The sequence below is a fragment of the Arachis ipaensis genome, chromosome B1, assembly GCF_059453495.1.
Source record: "Arachis ipaensis isolate K30076 ecotype BB chromosome B1, ASM5945349v1, whole genome shotgun sequence".
NCBI lineage: Eukaryota > Viridiplantae > Streptophyta > Magnoliopsida > Fabales > Fabaceae > Arachis > Arachis ipaensis.
Window position 1 is genome coordinate 90608566 of NC_142436.1, and position 11086 is coordinate 90619651.

The following is an 11086-nucleotide window of genomic DNA, read 5'->3' on the forward strand; positions in this document are numbered from 1 at the left end:
CTAAAAATCAAGCACCACTTCACTTCAGTGGAATACCCACAAGCCAACAGACAGGCAGAAGCCGCCAAGAAGGTCATATTGGCCGGGTTAAAATGTCGATTACAAGATGTGAAAGGAGCCTGGGTTGAAGAGCTCTCCCAAGTCCTGTGGGCATATCGGACAACGCCACACTCCACCACAGGGGAATCACCCTTCCGACTTGCCTATGGAATGGAGACAATGATCCCCGTAGAAGTAGATGAAAGATTCCTTAGGGTGATCTTCTACAATGAGGATACTAACTCCCAAGCCCAAAAGGAAGAACTCAACCTGCTTCCAGAAGTCCGAGAAAGAGCTCGGATCAGAGAGGAAGCCCTGAAGCATCGAATCACCTCAAGGTACAACCGGAAGGTAATCCAACGAAGCTTCGCTACCAACGACCTCATCCTAATCCGAAATAACATTGGAGCGGGCCGGTCAGGAGAAGGAAAGCTAGCAACTAACTGAAAAGGACCATACCGGATTACGGAAGTACTAGGAAAAGGTTACTATAGGGTAGCCGACCTCCAAGGGCGGGAACTCCCGAGGTCATGGCACGCCTATAACCTAAGAAGGTACTACAGCTAGAAAAAGGTTCTGAGCCGAGGTGTACTTTTTTTCCCACTAAAAGGTTTTTTAATAAGGCACCAAGCCAAGACCTGAAGGCAGCTCGACTTGCAGGTAACCCCACACATGTATATACTCTCATTTAAATTTTTTATTCATTGCATTTTATTCTAATAAAAACAGAGATTCCATAAAAAAAGTTTCCTACTAAGGCGCATTAATTTATGCTCGACAAAACACAAATTTCATCACCCGATTAAGAAAGCTCGGCAAGGTGAAGCGACAAGGCTCAAATTAATGTGAGAAGTTATAAAAACAACCCATATAAAATGACCTAACGAGGTCAGATAAAAAATGGGGCTATGAAAAATAACATGAAAAGGTCCGACAGAGAAGTCGGACCAGCTAAAGGATCACCCAAAAAAAAGGGAACAATGCCTTCCTGACCAGCAAAGGCCAAAAAAGGTTGAAAAACCTAGTGTCAAAGTTGCTAAGATTAAAGGTAGGAGTCCGAAAACAACGCTACTTGATGACTTGCATCATTTACCCTTTTTTCTTGCTTAAAAAGGACCATAAAAGAGCATAATCTCATTTGATCATTTCAATTCATGAACTAATTGATGAATATTATGGTTCATTGCTTTGAATTGAGTTTGTGCTGAATTTCAGGTGAAAAGAGCAACAAAAATGGAAGAAAACAACAAAATAAAGCTGGGCATGTGAAACTGGCGTGCCACTTGGAGAAAATGCCATGAAAGTGTATGGGCGTGGCACGCCAGAAGCTGGGCGTGGCACGCCAGTATAGTTTTCCAGAGAAGCATGATTGGATCTTTTACATGGGCGTGGCACGCCAGAAGCTGGGCGTGGCATGCCAATATAGTTTCCAGAGAGCAATGCTGAAGGCCACTAAAGGGGCATGGTACGCCAAGTCGGGCGTGGCACGCCAATATAGTTTTCCAGAGAGCAATGCTGAAGGCCACTAAAGGGTTGTGGTATGCCAAGTTGGGCATGGCACGCCAAGCCCAACACACACTATGGGCGTGCCACTTGAACCATGGGGCGTGGCACGCCAGTTCATCAATCCAGAGGGACAAGCACTTGGGCGTGCCACTTGGTGTCGAAGGTGTGGCACTCCAGCTCTCAATCCTCACTTGGGTGTGCCACTTGAAGACCCAGGCGTGGCATGCCAATGCAAGAGAAGGCCAAAGCAAGGCTGGGCGTGCCACTTGGTGTCGAAGACGTGGCACGCCAAGCTCTATCCTCATTTAGACATGCCACTTGAAGACCCAGGCATAGCACGCCACGCTTAAAAGAGCCCCATTAAAGTGGGCATGCCACTTGAGTATCAAGGCGTGGCACGCCAATACAAGTTTCCAGAGAAGAAGTTGAAGGTCCTAGCACTTGGGCGTGTCACTTGGTGTCAAAGGCGTGGCACACCAGCTCCAAACCATCACTTGGGCGTAACACTTGAAGAGCCAGGCATGGTACTGACAAACGGATTTCTGTTTAATAAAGAATTTTTATAAAAATAATCGCGTTGTAGATATAGTTTCTAAACCAACAGAGAATCCTTTCGTACAAAAACTTTGGTTGTCACAAGTAACAAAATCCAATAAAATTTATAACCGAAGTATTTAAACCTCGGGTCTTCTTCTCAAGGAATTGCAGGGAGGTATGATTTATTATTGGTTATGTAAAAAGATATGCTTTTGGGTTTTTTAAAATAAGGAACAAGTAATTTAAATGACAAGAAAAATAAATTAATAATAATAAAATATCATGGCAAGGTATGAGAAATTGAAGTTCTATCCTCGTTATCCTTATCAGGTGTGATGAGAATTACATTCTGCTCCCACTTTAATTAACCCTTACTAAACAAAGGAGAGTCAAGTGGACTAATTAATTTGATCCTCAAGTCCTAGTCAACTCCTATGGAAAGACTAGAGTTATTGGAGTACAAATTAACCAGCAGAGAATTCCAATTTCAATCAACAGTTGAGTTTGATAACTCAAGTGTTGCTAATTACTTAACCAAAGCCAAAGAAAGAAAATCTACTTCATAAAAATGCCTTCAGATGAGAAGCAACAGTAACATAAATAAAAGAAATAAATCTTAAATCTGAAATACCTCAAATTATATAAATAAAGAAATCAACTCTAACATGAAGTTCATAAGCCAAATTGAAAAGATAAATAACAATTAAAGTAATAGAATAAATAAAAGTAGAAAATAAATTAAAGGAATATTGAACCTGTGATTGAAAAGAAGTAGCCTAAACATAATAGAAATCCTAAATCCTAATCCTAAGAGAGAGGAGAGATCCTCTCTCTCTCTCTCTCTCTCTAAAACTACATCTAAAACCTAAAATTGTGAATTATGAAAGTATGATTATGAATGAATGGATTCCCCCACTTTATAGCCTCTAATATGTGTTTTCTGGACCGAGAACTGGGTCAGAAACAGCCCAGAATTCGCTGGTTGCGAATTAAAACACGCTAATTTTCGTCACTAGAACCGAGTTATTTGGACGTTAGCTTTCCAATGCAACTGGAACCGCGTCATTTGGACTTCTGTAGCTCAAGTTATGACCGTTTGAGTGCGAAGAGGTCAGGCTGGACAGCTTAGCAATTTCTTCAACTTCTTGTATTCCTTCCAATTTCGCATGCTTCCTTTCCATCCTCTGAGCCATTCCTGCCCTGTAATCTCTGAAATCACTTAACACACATATCAAGACATCGAATGATAATAAGAGAGGATTAAAATTAGTACAATTTAAGAGCAATGAAGCATATTTTTAATCATAGCACAAAATCGGGAAGGAAATTGTAAAACCATGTATTTTGTATGAATAAGTGTGCAAAGACTTGATAAAAACCAATCAATTGGGCATAAGATAAACCATAAAATAGGGGTTTATCAACCTCCCCACACTTAAACATTAGCATGTCCTCATGCTAAGCTCAAGAGAAGCTATAAAGGAGTGAAGAGGAATGGTAGAATGTATGAAATGCAACCTATCTATATGAATGCAACTACATGCTAAGATGTTTCTATCTACTTGGTTAAAAGTAAATAAGCTCTTCAAGACAAACATAAATCAGATTTCACTAATTCAAATTATACAATAAAAGACAAGTAAACTTGTAAGAAGATAGCTCATGAAAGCAGGGAACATAGAATCAAGCATTGAACCCTCACTGGTAGTGTATATCACTCTAATCTCTTAAGTGTCTAGGGTTAATCACTCTACTCTTCTCTAGTCATGCTTTCTAAACTTTGTTCTTCATCTACCCAATCAACAAAAATTTAGTGTACCAATGCAAACATCATGAGGTCTTTTCAAGGTTGTAATGGGGCTAAGGTAAGGGTGAGGATATATGTATGGCCAAGTGAGCTATAATATGAATCTTTGACTAACCTAAGATCTCACCTATACACACACTCTATATACTTTTAAATTCATGCCTAGCTACCAAAAATTCCCACTTTTGTATTACATACTCATGCATCAACCTTTATTTTAATTTTATCACATATGCATTGATCTTTTTATTAACTTAACCTTGCATTGGGATAATTTTGTCCCCTTATTTACTTACTTATTTATTGAATATTTTTGGATTTTTTTCTTCTTTTTTTTTTGGATTTTTTTTATATATTAAAACTAAGGAAATAAACATAGCTTATCAATGCACATGGATTTTTAATTTTTCTAGTTTCACATGAGTAGGTACCCAAATTCCCATTATTTTGTCATGACACATTCCCTTATTAACCCATGTTCCCATAGTTTCCCCACACCTAGTTGATACACAATCTCTATCTTAAGCTAACCAAAGATTCAATTGGGGTATTTAATTATTTTTCCGCTTAAGGCTAGTGATGTGGTAAAATATAGAATAAATGAGATTAAAAGGCTCAAAGTGGCTAACAAGGGTGACATAAAAGGGTAGGCTTATTTGGGAGAAGTGAGCTAAAATAAGTAATGGCCTCAATCATATGCAAGCATGTAAATACACTAAATAGTGGACATATAGAATGGAACAAAGCAAAGATTACAATCATAGGGAAGAAAACACACAAGAATAAAATTCATGGTTTAAATAGTGTAACCATGTAATTAAGCTCAAATCTCACAAGTTGTGTGTTCTTAGCTTTTTAAACTATATTCCAAATACAACTTCAAACAAGTTTTAATAGAAAAAATTTTTCAATTTAAATTAGTGAAATATTATAAAAATTTTTTGAAAAAAGAAAATATTACTTCAACTAAGTAGTAACTAAATGCATAAAATCAAGAAAACATGTAATCAAATATGCAGATGCAACAATGAACTAATAAAGAAAATAAAACATTGGTGTTTGAGAAGAAAATAACTAACCCATGGAGATCAGTATCGACCTCCCCACACTTAAAGGTTGCACCGTCCTCGGTGCATGCTAAGATGTGCAAGTGGAAGGGTTGCTTCAACTAATGCTTTTCTTTAAAGATTGTGCTGATGGACTTGTTTGTCTCCCCATTTAGAAACTTTTCCTTTCCCTTTCTTGGTGGCCAGCCTGAAAGTAGAGGAAAAGAAGAAAAGTAGCTCAGAAAGAAAGATAAAAACAAATAAAATATGGCTGCGTTAATGCCAAATAATGAGGATCACAATTACATGGTAGCTACAACATGCAAGTGAGAAAACAATAGAAGCAAATGGCATATCAATGTTGCAAAAAATTTGCAACAAAGGGGAAGAGTAGGTAATGAAAGACAGTATAAAATATTACCCAACAGTGTAAAGCAAGTCACTAAGCACCAAAATAATTCAAGAAAAGATGTAACAGTTGAATAAGAAAATTTAACACCAATGGTAAAATAATAAATTTAAAAAAGAAAATAAAAATATGCAAAAAATTAAAATGCAATGGATGAAAGAATGTAAATGTAATGAGGAAAGAAAAATGAGAAGGAAGAAGAAAGAAATAAGAAGGGGGAGGGAAAAATTAGGATTGGGGAAGAAAAGATAAGATAGTTGGCGCTGATCTGGATAAGCTGTGCGGCGCATGTGACGCGGACGCATGAGACACGTGGTCGCGTGGTGTGTGATTTATGTCAAGTGACGCGGACGCGTGGGTCACGCGGTCGCGTGACTTGATTTGTGCGAATGGCGCGAGGGCAGCTACGCGTTCGCGCAACTCTCTGTTTCAAATATATTTTGCCAAAAATTTGGGGTGACGCAATCGCGTGGTTGATGTGATCGCGTGGATGGCCATGTTTGGAGGACGACGCGAATGCGTGGGGCATGCGGTCGCGTGACAGGGCTGGTGCTTCTAGCATCACTCCAGTCCCACTCCATCATAACTTTCTGCCATACACCCTTTTACGTCGATTTTGCAGGGCCACGCGGTCGCGTGGGTGACACGGACGCGTGCACTACAAGAAAATGGAACATTTGTAACAAAAAATTTGTATCAAATTTAAAATTGTTACAAATTATGATTTTTTTGTAACAATAATTAGTTATTGTTACAAAATAAGAATATTTTGTAACAACAAGAAAATTTGTTACAAAACATTTGAATATTTTGTAACAACGTGATTTCTTTTGTTACAAATTATGTTGGCTTTCGTATCGAATTGTTGTTTTGTTGCAAAATATTATAATATTTTGTAACAAAAGATTTTATTGTTGCAAAAGTTTAAAACATTTTATAACAAAATATCTATTTGTTTCAAAAGCTCTAAATATTTTGTAACAAAAAATTAATTTGTCAAAAAATACAATTATTTTGTAACAAGTTATTTATTTGTCACAAAATTCAAAGATTTTTTGTAACTAATAAAAAATGTTGTTTCAACATATTAAATGTAAAACTTCAAATTTTTGAAAATTAACATAATGAGTTATTTATGATTTATTATATTTATTTAAGATTTTATATTCAAAAATTTATTTTATTAAAAATATTTAAGTCAATTTAATGATACTTTGAATTTAAAATTACATTAAAAATTAAATAATAAGTTATTTATGATTTATTATATTTATTCAAAATTAATTTTTAGAGATTTATATATTAAACGAGTTTTTTCTTATTTATAATTTAAAGTTTTAGTAATTGAAAAAAATATAAAAATTTTATATAATTTAATTTAAATATTTAAAATTTTTGAATTTAATACTTTAAATTTTATGAATAAAAAAATTAATTTCATTATCTCCAATTTTATCTTAATTAGTATTTATTTAAAAATAAATATAAATTAATAATAAAATAATATTTCAAGAATAATTAATTTAATTACTCTAATTCTTAAAATTAGGATATTTATTTAAAAATAATTTAAGAATTTATAGTTAAATAATATTTTTATATAATTATTTTTAAATTAAAATTAATTTACAATTATTATATTACCCTTATTTTTTATTAAAAAAACAAGAATTTTCGTAACTAAAAAACTTTATTTTAAAATATTTAAATCTTTAACATAATTTTATTTTGTTTTAAAAATTTAATTTTTTAAAATATTATTTGTATTAATTAATTATTTTTATAAAAAAATTCAAGATTAAATGATTAATTTTTAAAAATGGTATATATTATTTTATATTTTTTTTATCAAACTATATATAATTTTTATTAATTGTAATTCTCACTTTCACTCTTCATTCTACCATTTGTTGGGTCACCCTCCTTCTCTCTCTCTCTTTATACTAAAGATAGAAAGACTCGAACGCGCATCTCTTAGATGAGTATGAGAAGACTATACCATTTGAGTTATAACTCATTAGTGGTCACCTTCCTTCTCTTATTTAAAATAAATTTATAACAAATATTTTTTTTATTTTATTACCACTCTAAAATTTAACATATTTTTACATTTAAATAAATTTTTAAAAACTTTCTTAAAAATAAAATATAAAGTTCTGATTTTTTTCTTCTCTCTACTAAAATCCTAAACCCATCATAACTCAACACTCATTATTAAACCGGTAAAATCTCTAATTGTTAAAAAATAAATAATAAATTATTTATCATTTATTATAGTTTTTCATAATTTTATTTTCAAAAAATTATTTATCAAAAAATAATTAAATCAAAGTGATAAAATTAATTATTTAATTAAAATTACTAAATTTTAATTAATCCAAAAATTCTAATTTTACATTTTTTTCAAAAACAATCCCTAATTCTCAAATTAAAATTTCTAACTCTAATTTTATCCTAACCCTATCCACACTCACTCACTCACCTTAACCCTAAACCCTTCCAGGCGCCACACCCGATTTCCCCAAATTCACACACACAACACAAACACAACACAAAAACACACGCACAGCAAGAGAAAGGGAAAAACGGAGAGGGAAAGAAAGGAAAAGAAAGGGGGAAGCTGGAATCAGAGAGCAAGAAAAGGAGAGGGGGAAGAGGGAGGACGGCGCTGGCGGGAATCACTGCCGCCGCGCCGTCGTGTCGCCGTCAGGAAGGAGGAGACGTTGAGCGAGAGGAAGAGCTCCGCAAGGAAGGAGAGCCGCTGTGCCTCCATCGCCGCTGTCAGTTTGCGTTCTTCTGTCACCGAGGGAAGCCACCGCTGTCGTCGTCTTCATCGCGAGCGGGTTGTTGCCAGCTTCCACCGCCGTCGCATCTCCCATCACGGACGACGCTGAGGACGCACAGGAGAGACAGACGCGTGGAGATTGGAAGACGGAGGAAAAAGGAGGAGGCGTTGTTCGCCCTGCTGCGCCCAGTCGCCGTTCGTGGAGTCACCGTCGTCGGCGCTGTTAGGGGTTGCTTCACTGAGCCCCTGTCACCGGAAAACAGCGCTGCCTCGCCGGGATTCACTACCGGTAAGGGCGTTCTCCCCTCTGATTTTGATTTCCTTTAATTTTTGGGAATATTGTTGTCATTGATTTCCGTCAGGAGCTTCGGATAGGAGGGAAGGGCAAGCTCAAGGGAGTTGAGGAGCAGCTAAGATTGCTTAGGAGCTCTGTTGTCATAACCAAAAAATTTTCAGCCACTAAGGTAACTTGCTTTATAGAGGTATACAAATTTGTCTTGTTTTGTTTAGATGGATGCTTGTGGTAGTAGAATTGAGGTGAGTGGCTTATGAACTTTAGAATGTGACCATTAATGAGTTTCCAAGATCTGTTAAAAAAAGGATAGTCAACTTTCTAAGTGTATATAACTCCCAAATCGCAATTGCTTTTCACTTGGAACCAATTTTAGAACTCATGAATTTCATATGCAGTATTGAAGGAATAAGCAAAATTTTCTGCATTTATTTGTTTGTTATCTATAGATTTATTAAGGAACGAAAAGAAAAGGATCCAGATGTTGAGATTGTAGTTGCTTATTGAGTTCTACTTTCTATTAAGAAATTGACCATAAGGGGGATATTTGTGTTTCTTATTGAGTTCTACTTTTTATTGTTAGTTGCATCTCTAATTTCTTTATTCTCTTTTCTTATGCAGCCATACTCATATTTGCATATCTACAACAAGGATTTTCCATCGGGTATATGTCTCTCATAGAATGCTTTAATCCGTGTGTCTATGTATACATATTCTCTAAGCAACTTCTGCAAAAATCATTTATTGGAGTTTGGAATTGTTTAGTTTTTGCAATTGGACTTTGTTCAGCAATTTCTTTAAACGAGTACCATAGGAGGAGCATTTGATTATTGGATTTTGACAAACGAGTGAGGTATTTGGAGGCAGCAGGCAATAGCATATTTCTTTTTGTCAACGTTTCAAGGAAAACACTGATGATGGTACTTCCGTGTTATTTTATGGAACTGTTATCTACAACTAGCACTTGACTATATGGTCTTTCTTATTTAATTCATTTGTTTGGTTTAATTTGTTGAAATTGAAACATAACAAAACGGGTACCATACTTTGTACTTTTTCTCTCAATACTTTGTATGCAAATTTGTCTTGTTTTGTTTAGATGGATGCATGTGGTAGAAAATGTTGTGTGATCATAACAAACCGCAATTGCTTTTCACTTGGAACCAATTTGAGTAGTTTGTTTTATGAGCCTAGTTGTCCCCTGTGAAGTTTCAAGTCATTTGGTTCAATAGATAAAATTGTATGATTTTTGAAATAAGTTTTTTGTGCAAAAATTATGTAAAAATTAATAAATTTGTACATTCTTGTTTTAATTGTAGTATGAAGTTAAAAACCCTAGTAGTTCACCATAAACTTATAGTTATATGATAATTTTTATATGAATTTACTAAGTGATTGCACTTTCTAGGCTTTTTATTGTGGCACCCTATTGTAGTAGCAACTTGTGAAATTCCTATAAAGTTTCATATTAACCTGATTGAGTTGGAACCAAATCTGGTGTAAGAATGTGACCCATAGAGCATCCACACTAGAGTTTGGAACATAAGAAGCACTCTGTGAATTTTTTAAAATTTTGAGAAGTAGGGTTGTACTTTGAAACATTATTGATTTGATTTGAATTTAAGCTAGTGTTTTTTGGTTGGTGAACTTTTCAGGTATTTGGCACTTGTGTGGTACTTATTAGAAGTTTCTCCATGAGAAAGAAGCTCGATGGATATGATGGAATTTGTAATTCTTTGTTCATACATGATGGAACATGTATGAACATGATGGTGTGTGGCACTTATTACATTTTGGAGATTTATAATTCCTTGTATTTCTTGTCCTATGTATCTACATTAGGGTTCTTCAATGTATCTTGTTAGTTTGTACTTTAAAGTTTATATGTTGAAGATTTATAAAATAATCTTAGTTAAATAAATGATATTTGAATTATTTATGTTATTATATATTATATAAATGTTGACTTGCTGAATAAATTAGTTTATATATTAATTAATTAAAAAATTATAATTTGGCGAATTATGTGTATAATTTGTATTAAAAAATTATTACAAAATAAATAGTATTTTGTAACTAAAGAAAAAAATGTTACAAAATCAAGTTATATTTTGTAACAAAATTTTATGATAGGAAAAAATATATTGTCACCAAAAATATTTTGAAGATCAAAATTTGTTATCACTTTTGTAACAATTTTTGGTTTTTTGCATCAGAAAAATTTGTTACAAAATATTACTTTGAATTGTAACAGTTCTATTTTTTGTTACAAAAACTTTTTGTAACGGGACATACTGCAACGGCCCTTTTTTTGTTACAAAATCCTTTTGTTTCAAAATATCGATTTTTTGTAACAATATTTTTTGTTACAAATATTGGTTTTTCTTGTAGTGGTGGGGAAGCTATTTCGCAAACGACGACACGGTCGCGTGGTCATATTTGTGCCTAAGGCACGCCTCCAAATTTAGTACAAACAACATGTCCTAGAACAATACCTTGTTTTACCATAAAATGACATTTTTCAAAATTTAGTACAACGTTTGAACTAACACACCTGTCTAATACTCTAGCTAAACTATCCAAGCAAAGGTTGAATGAATCAACATACACACTAAAGTCATCCATGAAAACTTCCATACAGTTCTCAAGAAAATCTGAGAAAATA

General features: G+C 34.1%; 1 protein-coding gene across 1 annotated transcript; it reads left to right on the plus strand.

Moving 5' to 3' along the window:
• The first annotated feature begins 210 nt into the window (after positions 1–210).
• Positions 211–8456, plus strand: LOC110266099 (uncharacterized). Its single transcript, XM_021109985.2, has 2 exons — positions 211–390; positions 7848–8456. Exons 1-2 carry the CDS (start codon positions 211–213, stop codon positions 8454–8456), a joined length of 789 nt encoding a protein of 262 aa, XP_020965644.2.
• Positions 8457–11086: the final 2630 nt, after the last annotated feature.

What these genes read in the sequence shown, in the direction of transcription:
- LOC110266099 (XM_021109985.2), top strand. Translation starts at nt 211, where the DNA reads ATGGAGACAATGATCCCCGTAGAAGTAGATGAAAGATTCCTTAGGGTG. An exon ending in CCTCAAGGTACAACCGGAAG is followed by an intron (nt 391 to 7,847) that starts GTAATCCAACGA and finishes AAACCCTTCCAG; the next exon opens with GCGCCACACCCGATTTCCCC.